The sequence below is a fragment of the Anopheles merus genome, chromosome 3L, assembly GCF_017562075.2.
Source record: "Anopheles merus strain MAF chromosome 3L, AmerM5.1, whole genome shotgun sequence".
Taxonomy (NCBI): Eukaryota; Metazoa; Arthropoda; class Insecta; order Diptera; family Culicidae; genus Anopheles; species Anopheles merus.
The window spans coordinates 11,333,649-11,351,121 of NC_054085.1; the positions used below are offsets into that span (position 1 = coordinate 11,333,649).

At 41.9% G+C, this 17,473-nt stretch overlaps 1 protein-coding gene across 1 annotated transcript; it reads left to right on the forward strand.

Annotated features, from left to right (window-relative positions):
* Window positions 1–2,768: 2,768 nt before the first annotated feature.
* On the forward strand, window positions 2,769–7,527 carry LOC121598575. Its single transcript, XM_041925606.1, has 2 exons — window positions 2,769–3,549; window positions 7,155–7,527. Exons 1-2 carry the CDS (start codon window positions 2,813–2,815, stop codon window positions 7,510–7,512), a joined length of 1,095 nt encoding a protein of 364 aa, XP_041781540.1. The 5' UTR covers window positions 2,769–2,812; the 3' UTR covers window positions 7,513–7,527.
* Window positions 7,528–17,473: the final 9,946 nt, after the last annotated feature.

Consider the following 17,473-nt stretch of genomic DNA (forward strand, 5'->3'; position numbering starts at 1 on the left):
ACAAAATTAATAAAGTTTTGCAAAGGAAGACTTACATCAAAGCGAAAGATGAATTCTACAGGCTGTTTCCAGATGGTCTCTACATGTTCTTACAGATATGCACTCGCAGCCTAGTCCGATTTCCTCTCCTGCTATGACCACTACCGATGCAGGTTTGTTTACAACTGAACCACAGCAGGATCTCAACGAGCGAATGCTTGTCACCACTACACCTATCAGATCTCCTCCTGAATGCTTAGCCGCTCCTAAAAAAAGACCGCGACGAGTTAACACTAAACGGACTGATGATTCTGCGGAAGCCGGTCCGTCAGATGAATAGCAATTGAATATCAACAACACAACAACAACATACCTACCAATGTATTACCAAAATGTTCGAGGCTTGCGTAAAAAACTGAATGATCTTAGACTAGTACTTTCAGAAACTGAATACAAAATCGTAATATTAACTGAAACCTGGTTGAACAATAACATAAACAATGAGTTATTCAACGACGATCGCTATTCTATTTACCGATGCGATAGAACCACCACTAACAGCACTTTCTCCATCGGTGGTGGTGTTCTAATAGCCTGCTCTCGCTCTCTCTCATCTTGCGAAATTACACCGACGGATCGAACTATGGAACAGTTGTGGGTCAAAATTCGATTGGGCAATATTTTTGTTTATATCGGTGCCATGTATATTCCACCGTACAACTCATGTAACGACATTATTGTTAACAAACATCTGGAAAGTATACGCGAAATTTCATCACGCATGAGAGATAACGATCTTCTGCTTGTCGCTGGAGATTTTAACAAATGGGATATTACGTGGTCCAAACTCAATCCAGCCGATGTCGAGGATGTGCCATTGCGCTCCACTTTCATGCACTATAAACCGTCATCTAAGTCTCGAAATAATCATATTTTCATCGATGGTATGGCAGCAAACGGCCTTTATGAATTAAGCAACGTTAGAAACTCCATGGACCGACAACTCGATCTAATTTTTGATAACTCCAACGCCGCTGAGATCTGTTCTGCCGTGTCTAAATCCGAACCGGCCCTGCTCAAGCTCGACAATTATCATCCTACACTCGAATGGTCAATACGTCACTATAATCCTCATGCGTCTAGCTCCCATCCAAGCAACACATATCAGCAACGATTAAATTACTCAAAGGCTAATATCGTCGAACTGGAGGAAAGAATATTTCTATTCGGTTCTACTTTTAACTGCTCCAACTTTCCATCTGTTGACGACGCTGTTCATGCCTTCACGATTTTCATGAAAGATGCTCTACAATCCTGTACGCCAATTATGCACCAGAAACGCACTCCAGCATGGAGTAATAACAGGCTTATCATCCTCAAACGAGCCAAAAACAAAGCCATTAGTCGACACCGTTTTTTGAGAAGTAATATCACTAGAGAAAATCCTAACAACGCTATACATGCATACCGTCAGTATAACCGATCAAGATATAAACAATATATATCTTCAATCGAAAGGTACCTTCTCCGACATCCCCGAAAATTTTGGCGCTTCATCGACAGCAGACGACGCTCAAACGTAGTTCCAAGCACAATCAAATATAATGATTCCGTGGGCACGTCACCCGAAGATATTTGCAACATTTTTGCTGAACGATTTTCCGATGCCTTCTCCACCCCAATTGTAAATCAAACGGTGATCTCAAGGGCCACATCTTACACACCTCTAAACATGATTGATTACACCATTCCTACGTTTGATATACGCACAGTAGAAAAGTGCCTCAAAAGCCTTAAACCATCTACAGCTCCTGGTCCCGATGGCATTCCGAGTTTCATCATCAGTAAATGCTATCAGTCCCTAGCACCGGTATTAACAAACATATACAACACGTCACTGAGTTCGGGTATTTTCCCACGCTTATGGAAGACCTCGTGGATGGTACCAGTATTTAAAAAAGGAGATCGCTCATGTGCTTCAAACTATCGCGGTATCACATCACTTTGTGCGGTGTCAAAAGCTTTTGAGCTTCTACTTTACAGCCCTATGCTCTCCGCTACATCGAATTACATTATGGATAACCAACACGGGTTCGTACCCAAACGTTCAACATTAACGAACCTCACTGAATTCGTTAGTTTCTGCAAACGTAATCTCGACTCCGGAGGTCAAGTGGATGCTATTTACACCGATCTCAAAGCTGCTTTCGACCTCATCTCACACGACATTTTAATCGCCAAATTGCACAAATTAGTGTTTTCAGAACAAATAGTTAAGTGGTTGCATTCCTACCTCACAGAACGCTCATACAAGATCAAGGTAAACGATCATACATCTAGAGAGGTGCTTGGCACCTCAGGGGTGCCTCAAGGCAGCAATTTGGGCCCACTGCTCTTCATTCTTTATATAAACGATGTAGGGCAATTGCTAGCTAAACACCGTTTTCTTCTGTTTGCCGATGACGTTAAGCTGTTCGCTCCTATCAACGATACCAATGACTGCATCAATCTTCTACATGCCATCAACCTGTTTAGCATATGGTGCCGTGATAATGCAATGGTGCTATGTATCGAAAAATGTCGTGTTTTGTCTTTTTGCCGTTCTCGGTCTTGCACACGATTTAACTACCTGATCGATAACATATCCGTTGAACGCACCGATACATTCCGCGACCTTGGGATCATTCTCGACACACGTTTAACATTTAACGATCACCTAGAGAATATAGTGTCTAGAGGGAACCAACTACTGGGTTGGATTAATCGATCAACGCAAGGTGTTGCGAAAAGGTACTCGCAAATATTTTGCTTTTTGTTGGTGTTTGCGAAAGTGATGGTACGCACGAAGAAGCCAATTTTAATTGACGGACGTGGACACTTGCTTGGTCGACTGGCCTCGGTCGTCGCTAAGCAGATCCTGTCTGGTAACTCAGTGGTCGTGGTGCGCTGCGAGGGCCTTCAGCTGTCGGGCCATTTCTTCCGCAACAAGATCAAGTTCTTGGCCTACCTGCGGAAAAGATGTAACGTCAACCCGGCACGCGGTCCATTCCATTTCCGCGCTCCGAGCCGTATGTTGTGGAAGGCCATCCGTGGAATGGTCCCCCACAAGACCAAGCGCGGTGCGAATGCGCTACGCCGCTTGAAGGTGTATGAGGGCATTCCTCCGCCATATGATAAGATGAAGCGAGTGTGCGTTCCGATCGCCCTGCGTCAGCTGTGCTTGCGCCCAGACCGAAAGTACTGTACGGTCGATCGCGTTGCTCATGAAGTCGGCTGGAAGTACCGAGACGTCGTGAACAACCTGGAAGCCAAGCGCAAGATCAAGGCTCGCATTGCTTACATGCACAAGAAGAAGCTGAAAAAAATCACAAAATTAGTTTATTCTCCGAGTAACTGGCGCGAAAAGAGGCCGGGAGTCCGTCCTCCGGCCCTTTTATCCTCTCACCCTCCCGCCATCGCGATTCAATCGCGATGGAGTTTTTTTCCTGTCGAGCAGTGGAACTCTATAACAGTTTCCGAGCGTAAAATATTTGTCAGGCTTTCTATTTGTAAACAAACGCTGTTCACAACATTCTCCTCACCAGTGTAACGCTCCTGAGCGTTACACTTCCCTGACGTTTGTTTCCTGTCTTGACCGTAACGCTTGTCATTATCAACCCACGAGGTTCTATTTCTTTTGTTTATGTCCCATACGATCGTCTTATGCCGCGAAGTTACGTTGATGTCCAGATTAGCTAATATTAAAAGGTTCCTCACACATTTCTCTAGTAGGATTCCATGGTAAGTTTTCGCGCAAATTTTCCTTTGATGCTTGGCTCCCGGTGATACCACGCAACCTTACGTCTAAGTGTTGAAGATTATCTCTCCCTCTCCATCTCTTCCAGGCTGTGTCCGTATTCACAAATACATCATCGCACGATGGTCGTATCGGTCGTGATGAATTATCATCAGTTGCTGCCTTGTTTATATCGGAACTGCGTAGATGCATATGGGAAATTTCACGATCCTGCAAAACATTCTTAAAAAATCGAGAAAATATTTCGAACAGCGCAACAAGGCTGCGGATTAACAGGGTCACATAAGATACCTTCCTTTTACGGCTGGAAATCCGGTCCACTACCCGATGCGATCTCTGATCCGTCTTTTCTCCTTGTAGAGGTACTACATCCAGCACGCGATTTGGAGGGAACGGCACCGCATCACATACCTCCAGCTGGCGACGACCCTCCCGCGGTTCGGTGGCACAAATCGCCCAATTTATACCCTCACCCCGTTCAGGAACCGACTGGCAGGAAGCGTTGATACCGCTGGCGTCAGATGGAGAGTATTCAATTACCTCGATGTTTCGCATCTCATTCTCCTCTTTGTTGTAGGTGCACAGATGAAAATTGCTGTACACCTCGGGTTTAACGGGCGCGGATGCAGAGCAGGTACCGTACACCGACCATCCGAGCCTTGACTTTACAGCAATTGGTTCGCTGAATGTACCCTCGACGCACCGCGATGGTTTTCCTAAATATATATTGTCCACGCCGATGAGGATACGTGGCACAACATTAGTGTAGGAAGCAATTGGGAGTCCTTGCAGGTACGGAAACTCTCTGGCAAGCTCGTCAAACGATAGCGTCTGTGGTGGCAGCGCGAGCTTTTTTAGGCTGTACGCGGTGGGTAGCTCGTACGTAGTAGCACCTTTGTGTACGCCTGATACATGAAGCGACAACATCAGCGAGTCGTTTTCTTTGCGAGTTGTGCCGTCAGTCCATTTTAGGCTAAGTGGATGGGCAGTACCTTCCATGCCCAACTCTTCGATCAACTCTCGATCAACAAACGTTGCCGATGAACCCTCATCCAAGAAAGCGAAGGTGTTTACGGTTTTCTCCCGGTTGTGAATTATTACCGGGACATATCGGAAAAGGTGGCGAGTGCTAGTGCTCAAATGAGTGTTAACCGAGTGCTGTGTATGGTGTTTCGAAGTGATGGGCCGCGGTGTTTCTTCTTCAGCGTGCAGTAAACTGTGGTGAATCGCCCGACATCCCTCAGTACCGCAAGGTGTTCGTACGAAGCATGTGCCTCTATGTGTCCCAAGACATGTGCAACACAAACGATGTCTATTGACGTGTGCGCGGCGTTCCTGCACCGTAAGCTCACGGAAACGGGTACAGTCGACCAGTGTGCGGCATGAGTCGTGACACAGGTCGCAAGTCCTAGTGCTGTGAACATTCACGTGATGGTTGTTTGCTAGTGTCCTGCGGGCGGGTAGTGATCGCGACAAATCATTGTGGTGCGAGTGTTTTTCGAAGGGATTCACTTCAGTGCTTGCCGCTACCGCGATTTCCGTGAACCATTTACCGAATTCTCCTACGGTTCTCTTCGATAGTTTCGCCTTGTGGCGGGCCCACTCTAATCGTCGTTCGGCCGGCAGTTTTGCTACCAACTCCTTCAACAGCGTCACGTTGCAGTCGTACTCTTTCAGTCCGGAAGCTTTTATGGTGGCGCACATCTTACGCACCGCCTTCCCGAAGATTGCTAACGTTTCAAGGCGATCGGTTCTAATTTGAGGCAAACTTCTCACCTTTTCCACCAGGCTATCCACTATTAGATCGGGCCGACCATACTCCGTTCGTAAAATATCTAGCACTTCCGCTAGTCCATCCGGTAGCAAGAGTAGATGATCCACGGACTCTAGAGCTGGTCCGCGTAGTGCCTGCTGGAGTCGGATGAGATTTTCGTCATCAGTGAAACCACAAGCCTTGGTGGATCGTTCATAAACGGCTATGAACAGCGGCCACTGCTCCACAGACCCTGAGAACACAGGGAGCTCCTTGGGTGTGCTATCCCGCGCGGCCTTTTGACTTGGCGTCAAAAGGTTCCCCATTACGGCATTTTGATTCGCGGGTGTCGGCTTCAACGTCGAGTTGACGCCGTATGGTGCCGCCATCGCCATCGCGCCAACCTGGTTTGGCTGGCCAAAGTGCTTGGTACGGTGCGTTTTGATGGAGTCTTCCACCGCGCGTCTCCACTGTGCATATTCCCGTTCCATGGCAGCGGCTTGGTCTTCTGCCAAGGTCCGGTCGTAATCCGGGGGGAAGCTGGACATCGCTGGGGACGATGGTTGATGACACCGGCTTGCGTCCGCCATCGTGCATTCCTCTCGTGATGACGTTGGTGTTGCTTCAGCGGCTAACTGCGTAGCGCCCGTTGTTGCCGAGTTATGTTTCACTGTGGTCGAAGGTGAATGACCGATGCATTCGCCATCGTGATGAACCATCAAGTTTGTTCCAATATCATTCGTCTTTTGCATCCAGACTTCTGTTTTCCGCACAAAATCGCTTACATGGCTGCCTCGATCTGAAATCTCTTCCTCGAGTTCCAGTTCACATAGTTCCAGTTCGAGCTCCTTCTGAACCTTCTCGAGCTCAAACTGTTTCCTGCGGATCTCAAGCCGCTTCCTCCTCACCTCCAGGTCGCGGGGTAGTCCCGCGGGCTGCGAGGCTGACTCGTCTTTGTTTGCAGCATCTTCCACGACGCTCACGCGCCTCTCCGGGGAGATGCTGGACGTTTCACCTAGCTGCTGCTGCGTCTCCACCACCACACAGCTTGCGTCCTGTACTGCTCTTTCGTTCATCATCGCAACGAAACAACGTTCCTTCACGGTTTGTGTCACTCGCGGATTCGCACTACTCCCGGTGGCGAGATTTATATACGATCGTATCGCGCGCGTAACTTCGGAATACTATAAACGATTACTCGTCACTGCACGTTCGCGGCGTCTTCACTATACTTTCAACTGAAAGATTTACGAGTTATTCCGCGCGTTTGTTCGTATTACTTCGGTTGAAGATTTATATACGTTTCAGTGTGGTGAACGAATCCAAAGTTTGTATATTTATCACTGTGAAGAACTAATTTTGTGAAATGTTGCGAAAAGGTACTCAAAGAAAATTAAGTAGATATTTCTAACGGCGAAAAATCACAAAATTAGTTTATTCTCCGAGTAACTGGCGCGAAAAGAGGCCGGGAGTCCGTCCTCCGGCCCTTTTATCCTCTCACCCTCCCGCCATCGCGATTCAATCGCGATGGAGTTTTTTTCCTGTCGAGCAGTGGAACTCTATAACAGTTTCCGAGCGTAAAATATTTGTCAGGCTTTCTATTTGTAAACAAACGCTGTTCACAACACAAGGTTTCCGTAATCCTATGACCATAAAAACCATCTACTGTGCCTACGTTCGATCTGTGTTAGAATATGGCAGTATTGTTAGTGACCCCTGTACCGAACAATGGAGTAATCAAATCGAGGCCATCCAAAGAAAAGCGACTAGATATGCTGTAAGACTCTTACCATGGCGACAGGGCGATGTGTTACCGTCATACCATTCCCGGTGTCTGCTTTTAGGGATTCAGTCGTTGAAAAAGCGCCGTGAGATAGCTAAATGCCTTTTTATATCAGGACTACTTAACCACCACATTGATGCTCCTACTCTATTAGCTACGATAGAATTTAACGCGCCATCTAGGAATCTACGTAATCCGTAAATCCGTCCCTCGTTATAGAACTCGTTTTGGCCAGTCTGATCCTATGTCAGCTATGTGTCGAACTTTCATAAATAACTTTGATTTATTTGATTTCAACATGCCACAGAATGTTTTTAGAGATAGACTCAGGACACAACTTACGTAATAATTTTATTTTCAAAATACATTTTCTATTCTTGTGCACCTGTTCTCCCCGATCGATTTATGTACCTTACATAGTCTATAAGCACTAATTTAAATACATTCATGTAGGATATTCAAGATCCCGATGGATTAATCAATAAACATATAAACATATAAACATATAAACATATGTTCTTGTCATCTTTTCTTGTCTCTACATGCTCATCTTAACCAAATCTTTCGATGGTGGTTAACAACAACCTTCTTCCATCGTTCATTTTCTGGATGGCAGGACGGTTTACTCGTACACAAGAATGAACTCCTTCTTGCGATAAAGCACGTCGTCGTGACATGGCCCAGTGAAAACAGATTCTCCAGAATGCTCGGGCCTTTTGATATTCGATATAGGAAACTGATGTTCGATAAGTTTTTCTTCACGTGATGCAGTCATTGACCTGTGCTCCCCTACGCCTAGTACTTTACTGCGGACGCTGTCGAACAACATCTTATTGGTGGAGTAGCTTTCGGACAAATGTGTGCAGTCACGAGTGACGTATGGCCTGTTCAGATGAAATTCAACGCATGAAGTTTTCGTAATGTTCAAAAGTTGCATGACCAAAATACGTGGGCTTCTGTTATTGACCGTTTCCATGGTAACATTTCATTTCATGATTAAAAGGCTTCAAATTTGTTTTTTTTATTTCATTGTTCCTGCTCGCGTTGAAAGGTATATTTTTTTTAAATTGGAATAATAAAGGGGCGATCTCAGTACCGAGATGAGAACGTTTGGGAACGATATAGGTTCAAAATAAGTTCCAGAACAGTTATGGATTTAGTATCATATGCAGGACAGGTGAAGGTTCAGGATCAGTTCTAGGAGCGTTATGAACAGTTCCAGGTTGATGACCAGTATCAGGACAGGGCAAATCCCGCTTTCGGTTTGGGATCGCTGTCAGGAAAGGTATGGATATGGCATCAGTTATAGGAATATGGAAAAGGGTATGGGTTCAATTTCATTTCCTAGAACTGTATAGTGCTGCATCGGAATTATATTAAGCCGTATTTGGGTTATGAGTAATTTAATTATAGTAATTTAATTATAACTAGCCGCACCGAGCGTCCTTGCCAAAAGCTCCTGCTCGATCGGGCTTCGTGCAAACTTCTCAAAAGTTCACTCGACCTGCACACTTCTCAAAGCAAAAAAAATCTGTAATTGTCGCAAAAACTTCTGCGATTTTCGCATAACCTTCTACGATTTTCATAAAAACTTCGGCAATTTTCGCAAAAACTTCTGCGATTTTCGCACAAACTTCTGCGATTTTTGCAAAAACTTCTGCGATTTTCGCAAAAAGTTATGAGATTTTTGCAAAAACTTCTGCGATTTTTGCAAAACCTTCTGCAATTTTCGCAACAACTTCTGCAATATTGGTAAAAACTTCTGCGATTTTCGCAAAAAGTTCTGCGATTTTCGCAAAAAGTTCTGCGATTTTCGCAAAAAGTTCTGCGATTTTCGCAAAAACTTCTGCGATTTTCGCAAAAACTTCTGCGATTTTCGCAAAAAGGTCTGCGATTTTCGCAAAAAGTTCTGCGATTTTCGCAAAAAGTTCTGCGATTTTCGCAAAAGGTTCTGCGATTTTCGCAAAAAGTTCTGCGATTTTGGTAAAAAGTTCTGCTATTTTCGCACAAACTTCTGCGATTTTTGCAAAAACTTCTGCGATTTTCGCAAAAATTTCTGCGATTTTTGCAAAAACTTGTGCGATTTTCGCAAACACTTCTGCGATTTTCGCAAAAACTTCTGTGATTGTCGCAAAAACTTCTGCGATTGTCGCACAAACTTCTGCGATTTTCGCAAAACCTTCTGCAATTTTCGCAAAAAGTTCTGCAATATTGGTAAAAACTTCTGCGATTGTCGCAAAAACTTCTGCGATTTTCGCAAAAACTTCTGCGATTTTCGCAAAAAGTTTTGCGATTTTCGCAAAAACTTGTGCGATTTTCGCAATACGTTCTGCGATTTTCGCAAAAAGTTCTGCGATTTTCGCAAAAACTTCTGCGATTTTCGCAAAAAGTTCTGCGATTTGCGCAAAAACTACAGCGATTTTCGCACAAACTTCTGCGATTTTCGCAATAAGTTCTGCGATTTTCGCAAAAAGTTATGCGATTTTCGCAAAAACTTCTGAGATTTTCGCAAAAACTTGTGTGATTTTCGCAAAAAGTTGTGCAATTTTCGCAAAAAGTTCTGCGATTTTCGCAAAAACTTCTGCGATTTTCGCAAAAACTTCTGCGATTTTCGCAAAAACTTCTGCGATTTTCGCAAAAACTTCTGCGATTTTCGCAAAAAGTTTTGCGATTTTCGATTGCGATTTTCGCAAGAACTTGTGCGATTTTCGCAATAAGTTCTGCGATTTTCGCAAAAATTTCTGCGATTTTCGCAAAAAGTTCTGCGATTTTCGCAAAAACTTCTGCGATTTTCGCAAAAACTTCTGCGATTTTCGCAAAAACTTTGCGATTTTCGCACAAACTTCTGCGATTTTCGCAAAAAGTTCTGCGATTTTCACAAAAACTTCTGCGATTTTCGCAAAAAACTTCTGCAATTTTCGCAAAAACTTCTGCGATTTTCGCAAAAAGTTCTGCGATTGTCGCAAAAACTTCTGCGATTGTCGCAAAAAGTTATGCGATTTTCGCAAAAACTTCTGCGATTTTCGCAAAAAGTTTTGCGATTTTCGATTGCGATTTTCGCAAGAACTTGTGCGATTTTCGCAATAAGTTCTGCGATTTTCGCAAAAAGTTCTGCGATTTTCGCAATAAGTTCTGCGATTTTGGTAAAAAGTTCTGCTATTTTCGCACAAACTTCTGCGATTTTCGCAAAAACTTGTGCGATTTTCGCAAAAGTTCTGCGATTTTCGCAAAAAGTTCTGCGATTTTCGCAAAAACTTCTGCGATTTTCGCAAAACCTTCTGCAATTTTCGCAATAACTTCTGCGATTTTGGTAAAAAGTTCTGCTATTTTCGCACAAACTTCTGCGATTTTCGCAAAAACTTGTGCGATTTTCGCAAAAGTTCTGCGTTTTTCGCAAAAAGTTCTGCGATTTTCGCAAAAAGTTCTGCGATTTTCGCAAAAACTTCTACGATTTTCGCAAAAACTACTGCGATTTTCGCAAAAAGTTCTGCGATTTTCGCAAAAACTTCTGCGATTTTCGCAAAAACTTCTGCGATTTTCGCAAAAACTTCTGCGATTTTCGCAAAAACTTCTGCAAATTTCGCAAAAACTTCTGCGATTTTCGCAAAAAGTTCTGCGATTGTCGCAAAAACTTCTGCGATTGTCGCAAAAAGTTATGCGATTTTCGCAAAAACTTCTGCGATTTTCGCAAAAACTTCTGCGATTTTCGCAAAAAGTTCTGCGATTTTCGCAAAAAGTTCTGCGATTTTCGCAAAAAGTTTTGCGATTTTCGCAAAAACTTCTGCAAATTTCGCAAAAACTTCTGCGATTTTCGCACAAACTTCTGCGATTTTCCCAATAAGTTCTGCGATTTTCGCAAAAACTTGTGCGATTTTCGCAAAAAGTTCTGCGATTTTCGCAAAAAGTTCTGCGATTTTCGCAAAAACTTGTGCGATTTTCGCAAAAAGTTCTTCGAATTTCGCAAAAAACTTCTGCGATTTTCGCAAAAAGTTCTGCGATTGTCGCAAAAACTTCTGCGATTGTCGCAAAAAGTTATGCGATTTTCGCAAAAACTTCTGCGATTTTCGCAAAAACTTCTGCGATTTTCGCAAAAAGTTCTGCGATTTTCGCACAAACTTCTGCGATTTTCGCAAAAAGTTTTGCGATTTTCGCAAAAACTTCTGCAAATTTCGCAAAAACTTCTGCGATTTTCGCACAAACTTCTGCGATTTTCCCAATAAGTTCTGCGATTTTCGCAAAAACTTCTGCGATTTTCGCAAACAGTTCTGCGATTTTTGCAATAAGTTCTGCGATTTTCGCAAAAAGTTCTGCGATTTTCGCAAAAACTTGTGCGATTTTCGCAAAAAGCTCCGCGATTTTCGCGAAAACTTCTGCGATTTTCGCAAAAACTTGTGCGATTTTCGTAAAAAGTTCTGCGATTTTCGCAAAAACTTCTGCGATTTTCGCAAAACTTCTGCGATTTTCGCAAAAAGTTTTGCGATTTTCGCACAAACTTCTGCGATTTTCGCAAAAAGTTCTGCGATTTTTGCAATAAGTTCTGCGATTTTCGCAAAAAGTTCTGCGATTTTCGCAAAAACTTGTGCGATTTTCGCAAAAAGCTCCGCGATTTTCGCGAAAACTTCTGCGATTTTCGCAAAAACTTGTGCGATTTTCGCAAAAACTTCTGCGATTTTCGCAAAAAGTTCTGCGATTTTCGCAAAAACTTGTGCGATTTTCGCAAAAAGCTCCGCGATTTTCGCGAAAACTTCTGCGATTTTCGCAAAAACTTGTGCGATTTTCGCAAAAACTTCTGCGATTTTCGCAAAAAGTTCTGCGATTTTCGCAAAAAGTTCTGCGATTTTCGCAAAAACTTCTGCGATTTTCGCAAAAACTTGTGCGATTTTCGCAAAAAAGTTTTGCGATTTTCGCAAAAACTTCTGTGATTTTCGCAATAAGTTCTGCGATTTTCGCAAAAACTTCTGCGATTTTCGCAAAAACTTCTGCGATTTTCGCAAAAAGTTTTGCGATTTTCGCAAAAGTTTCTGCGATTTTCGCAAAAGTTTCTGCGATTTTCGCAAAAAACTTGTGCGATTTTCGCAAAAACTTCTGCGATTTTCGCAAAAAGTTATGCGATTTTTGCAAAAAGCTCTGCGATTTTCGCAAAAAACTTCTGCGATTTTCGCAAAAGTTCTGCGATTTTCGCAAAAACTTCTGCGATTTTCGCAAAAACTTCTGCGATTTTCGCAATAAGTTCTGCGAATTTCGCAAAAAGCTCTGCGATTTTCGCAAAAAACTTCTGCGATTTTCGAAAAACAGTTCTGCGATTTTCGCAAAAAGTTCTGCGATTTTCGCAAAAAGTTCTGCGATTTTCGCAAAAACTTCTGCGATTTTCGCAAAAAGTTTTGCGATTTTCGCAAAAGTTTCTGCGATTTTCGCAAAAGTTTCTGCGATTTTCGCAAAAAACTTGTGCGATTTTCGCAAAAACTTCTGCGATTTTCGCAAAAAGTTATGCGATTTTTGCAAAAAGCTCTGCAATTTTCGCAAAAAACTTCTGCGATTTTCGCAAAAAGTTCTGCGATTTTCGCAAAAACTTCTGCGATTTTCGCAAAAACTTCTGCGATTTTCGCAAAAAGTTCTGCGATTTTCGCAAAAGTTTCTGCGATTTTCGCAAAAAACTTGTGCGATTTTCGCAAAAACTTCTGCGATTTTCGCACAAACTTCTGCGATTTTCGCAAAAACTTCTGCGATTTTTGCAAAAAGTTCTGCGATTTTCGCAAAAAGTTCTGCGATTTTCGCAAAAACTTGTGCGATTTTTGCAAAAAATTCTGCGATTTTAGCAAAAAATTCTGCGATTTTCGCAATAAGTTCTGCAATTTTCGCAAAAACTTCTGCGATTTTCGCAAAAAAGTTCTGCGATTTTCGCAAAAACTTCTGTGATTTTCGCAATAAGTTCTGCGATTTTCGCAAAAACTTCTGCGATTTTCGCAAAAACTTCTGCGATTTTCGCAAAAAGTTTGCGATTTTCGCAAAAGTTTCTGCGATTTTCGCAAAAGTTTCTGCGATTTTCGCAAAAAAACTTGTGCGATTTTCGCAAAAACTTCTGCGATTTTCGCAAAAAGTTATGCGATTTTTGCAAAAAGCTCTGCGATTTTCGCAAAAACTTCTGCGATTTTCGCAAAAAGTTCTGCGATTTTCGCAAAAACTTCTGCGATTTTCGCAAAAACTTCTGCGATTTTCGCAATAAGTTCTGCGAATTTCGCAAAAAGCTCTGCGATTTTCGCAAAAAACTTCTGCGATTTTCGCAAAAACAGTTCTGCGATTTTCGCAAAAAGTTCTGCGATTTTCGCAAAAAGTTCTGCGATTTTCGCAAAAAGTTCTGCGATTTTCGCAAAAAGCTCTGCGATTTTCGCAAAAACATCTGCGATTGTCGCAAAAAGTTTTGCAATTTTCACAAAAAGTTCTGCGATTTTCGCAAAAAGTTATGCGATTTTCGCAAAAACTTCTGCGATTTTCGCAAAAAGTTCTGCGATTTTCGCAACAACTTCTGCGATTTTCGCAAAAATTTCTGCTATTTTAGCAAAAAGTTCTGCAATTTTCGCAAAAACTTCTGCGATTTTCGCAAAAAGTTCAGCGATTTTCGCAAAAACTTCTGCAAATTTCGCAAAAACTTCTGCGATTTTCGCACAAACTTCTGCGATTTTCCCAATAAGTTCTGCGATTTTCGCAAAAACTTGTGCGATTTTCGCAAAAAGTTCTGCGATTTTCGCAAAAGCTTCTGCGATTTTCGCAAAAACTTTTGCGATTTTCGCAAAAAGTTCTTTGAATTTCGCAAAAAACTTCTGCGATTTTCGCAAAAAGTTCTGCGATTGTCGCAAAAACTTCTGCGATTGTCGCAAAAACTTCTGCGATTGTCGCAAAAACTTCTGCGATTTGCGCAAAAACTACTGCGATTTTCGCAAAAACTTCTGCGATTTTCGCAAAAAGTTCTGCGATTTTCGCAAAAAGTTCTGCGATTTTCGCAAAAAGTTTTGCGATTTTCGCAAAAACTTCTGCAAATTTCGCAAAACTTCTGCGATTTTCGCACAAACTTCTGCGATTTTCCCAATAAGTTCTGCGATTTTCGCAAAAACTTCTGCGATTTTCGCAAAAAGTTCTGCGATTTTTGCAATAAGTTCTGCGATTTTCGCAAAAAGTTCTGCGATTTTCGCAAAACTTGTGCGATTTTCGCAAAAAGCTCCGCGATTTTCGCGAAAACTTCTGCGATTTTCGCAAAAACTTGTGCGATTTTCGTAAAAAGTTCTGCGATTTTCGCAAAAACTTCTGCGATTTTCGCAAAAACTTCTGCGATTTTCGCAAAAAGTTTTGCGATTTTCGCACAAACTTCTGCGATTTTCGCAAAAAGTTCTGCGATTTTTGCAATAAGTTCTGCGATTTTCGCAAAAAGTTCTGCGATTTTCGCAAAAACTTGTGCGATTTTCGCAAAAAGCTCCGCGATTTTCGCGAAAACTTCTGCGATTTTCGCAAAAACTTGTGCGATTTTCGCAAAACTTCTGCGATTTTCGCAAAAGTTCTGCGATTTTCGCAAAAACTTGTGCGATTTCGCAAAAGCTCCGCCGCGATTTTCGCGAAAACTTCTGCGATTTTCGCAAAAACTTCTGCGATTTTCGCAAAAACTTCTGCGATTTCGCAAAAAGTTCTGCGATTTTCGCAAAAACTTCTGCGATTTTCGCAAAAACTTCTGCGATTTTCGCAAAAACTTGTGCGATTTTCGCAAAAACTTCTGTGATTTTCGCAATAAGTTCTGCGATTTTCGCAAAAACTTCTGCGATTTTCGCAAAAACTTCTGCGATTTTCGCAAAAAGTTTGCGATTTTCGCAAAAGTTTCTGCGATTTTCGCAAAAGTTTCTGCGATTTTCGCAAAAAACTTGTGCGATTTTCGCAAAAACTTCTGCGATTTTCGCAAAAAGTTATGCGATTTTTGCAAAAAGCTCTGCGATTTTCGCAAAAACTTCTTTCTGCGATTTTCGCAAAAGTTCTGCGATTTTCGCAAAAACTTCTGCGATTTTCGCAAAAACTTCTGCGATTTTCGCAAAAGTTCTGCGAATTTCGCAAAAAGCTCTGCGATTTTCGCAAAAAACTTCTGCGATTTTCGAAAAACAGTTCTGCGATTTTCGCAAAAACTTCTGCGATTGTCGCACAAACTTCTGCGATTTTCGCAAAACCTTCTGCAATTTTCGCAAAAAGTTCTGCAATATTGGTAAAAACTTCTGCGATTGTCGCAAAAACTTCTGCGATTTTCGCAAAAACTTCTGCGATTTTCGCAAAAAGTTTTGCGATTTTCGCAAAACTTCTGCGATTTTCGCAATACGTTCTGCGATTTTCGCAAAAAGTTCTGCGATTTTCGCAAAACTTCTGCGATTTTCGCAAAAAGTTCTGCGATTTGCGCAAAAATACAGCGATTTTCGCACAAACTTCTGCGATTTTCGCAATAAGTTCTGCGATTTTCGCAAAAAAGTTATGCGATTTTCGCAAAAACTTCTGAGATTTTCGCAAAAACTTGTGTGATTTTCGCAAAAGTTGTGCATTTTCGCAAAAAGTTCTGCGATTTTCGCAAAAACTTCTGCGATTTTCGCAAAACTTCTGCGATTTTCGCAAAAACTTCTGCGATTTTCGCAAAAACTTCTGCGATTTTCGCAAAAGTTTTGCGATTTCGATTGCGATTTTCGCAAGAACTTGTGCGATTTTCGCAATAAGTTCTGCGATTTTCGCAAAAATTTCTGCGATTTTCGCAAAAAGTTCTGCGATTTTCGCAAAAACTTCTGCGATTTTCGCAAAAACTTCTGCGATTTTCGCAAAAACTTTGCGATTTTCGCACAAACTTCTGCGATTTTCGCAAAAAGTTCTGCGATTTTCGCACAAACTTCTGCGATTTTCGCAAAAACTTCTGCGATTGTCGCAAAAAGTTCTGCGATTTTCGCAAAAAGTTCTGCGATTGTCGCAAAAACTTCTGCGATTGTCGCAAAAACTTCTGCGATTTTCGAAAAACAGTGCTGCGATTTTCGCAAAAAGTTTTGCGATTTGATTTCGATTGCGATTTTCGCAAGAACTTGTGCGATTTTCGCAATAAGTTCTGCGATTTTCGCAAAAGTTTCTGCGATTTCGCAATAAGTTCTGCGATTTTGGTAAAAATTCTGCTATTTTCGCACAAACTTCTGCGATTTCGCAAAAACTTGTGCGATTTTCGCAAAAGTTCTCTGCGATTTTCGCAAAAAGTTCTGCGATTTTCGCAAAAACTTCTGCGATTTTCGCAAAACCTTCTGCAATTTCGCAATAACTTCTGCGATTTTGGTAAAAGTTCTGCGATTTTTCGCACAAACTTCTGCGATTTTCGCAAAAACTTGTGCGATTTTCGCAAAAATTCTGCGTTTTTCGCAAAAGTTCTGCGATTTTCGCAAAAAGTTCTGCGATTTTCGCAAAAACTTCTGCGATTTTCGCAAAAACTTCTGCGATTTTCGCAAGAAGTTCTGCGATTTCGCAAAAACTTCTGCGATTTTCGCAAAAACTTCTGCGATTTTCGCAAAAACTTCTGCGATTTTCGCAAAAACTTCTGCGATTTTCGCAAAAAGTTCAGCGATTTTCGCAAAAACTTCTGCGATTTTTGCAAAAAAGTTTTGCGATTTTCGCTAAAAGTTATGCGATTTTCGCAAAAAGTTATGCGATTTTCGCAAAAAGTTCTGCGATTTTCGCAAAAACTTCTGCGATTTTCGCAAAAACTTCTGCGATTTCCCCATAAGTTCTGCGATTTTCGCAAAAACTTGTGCGATTTTCGCAAAAAGTTCTGCGATTTTCGCAAAAAGTTCTGCGATTTTCGCAAAAACTTGTGCGATTTTCGCAAAAAGTTCTTCGAATTTCGCAAAAAACTTCTGCGATTTTCGCAAAAAGTCTGCGATTGTCGCAAAAACTTCTGCGATTGTCGCAAAAAGTTATGCGATTTTCGCAAAAACTTCTGCGATTTTTCGCAAAAACTTTCTGCGATTTTCGCAAAAAGTTCTGCGATTTTCGCACAAACTTCTGCGATTTTCGCAAAAAGTTTTGCGATTTTCGCAAAAACTTCTGCAAATTTCGCAAAAACTTCTGCGATTTTCGCACAAACTTCTGCGATTTTCCCAATAAGTTCTGCGAT

What these genes read in the sequence shown, in the direction of transcription:
- LOC121598575 (XM_041925606.1), top strand. Translation starts at nt 2,813, where the DNA reads ATGGTACGCACGAAGAAGCCAATTTTAATTGACGGACGTGGACACTTG. An exon ending in AAACAAACGCTGTTCACAAC is followed by an intron (nt 3,550 to 7,154) that starts ATTCTCCTCACC and finishes GCTGTTCACAAC; the next exon opens with ACAAGGTTTCCGTAATCCTA.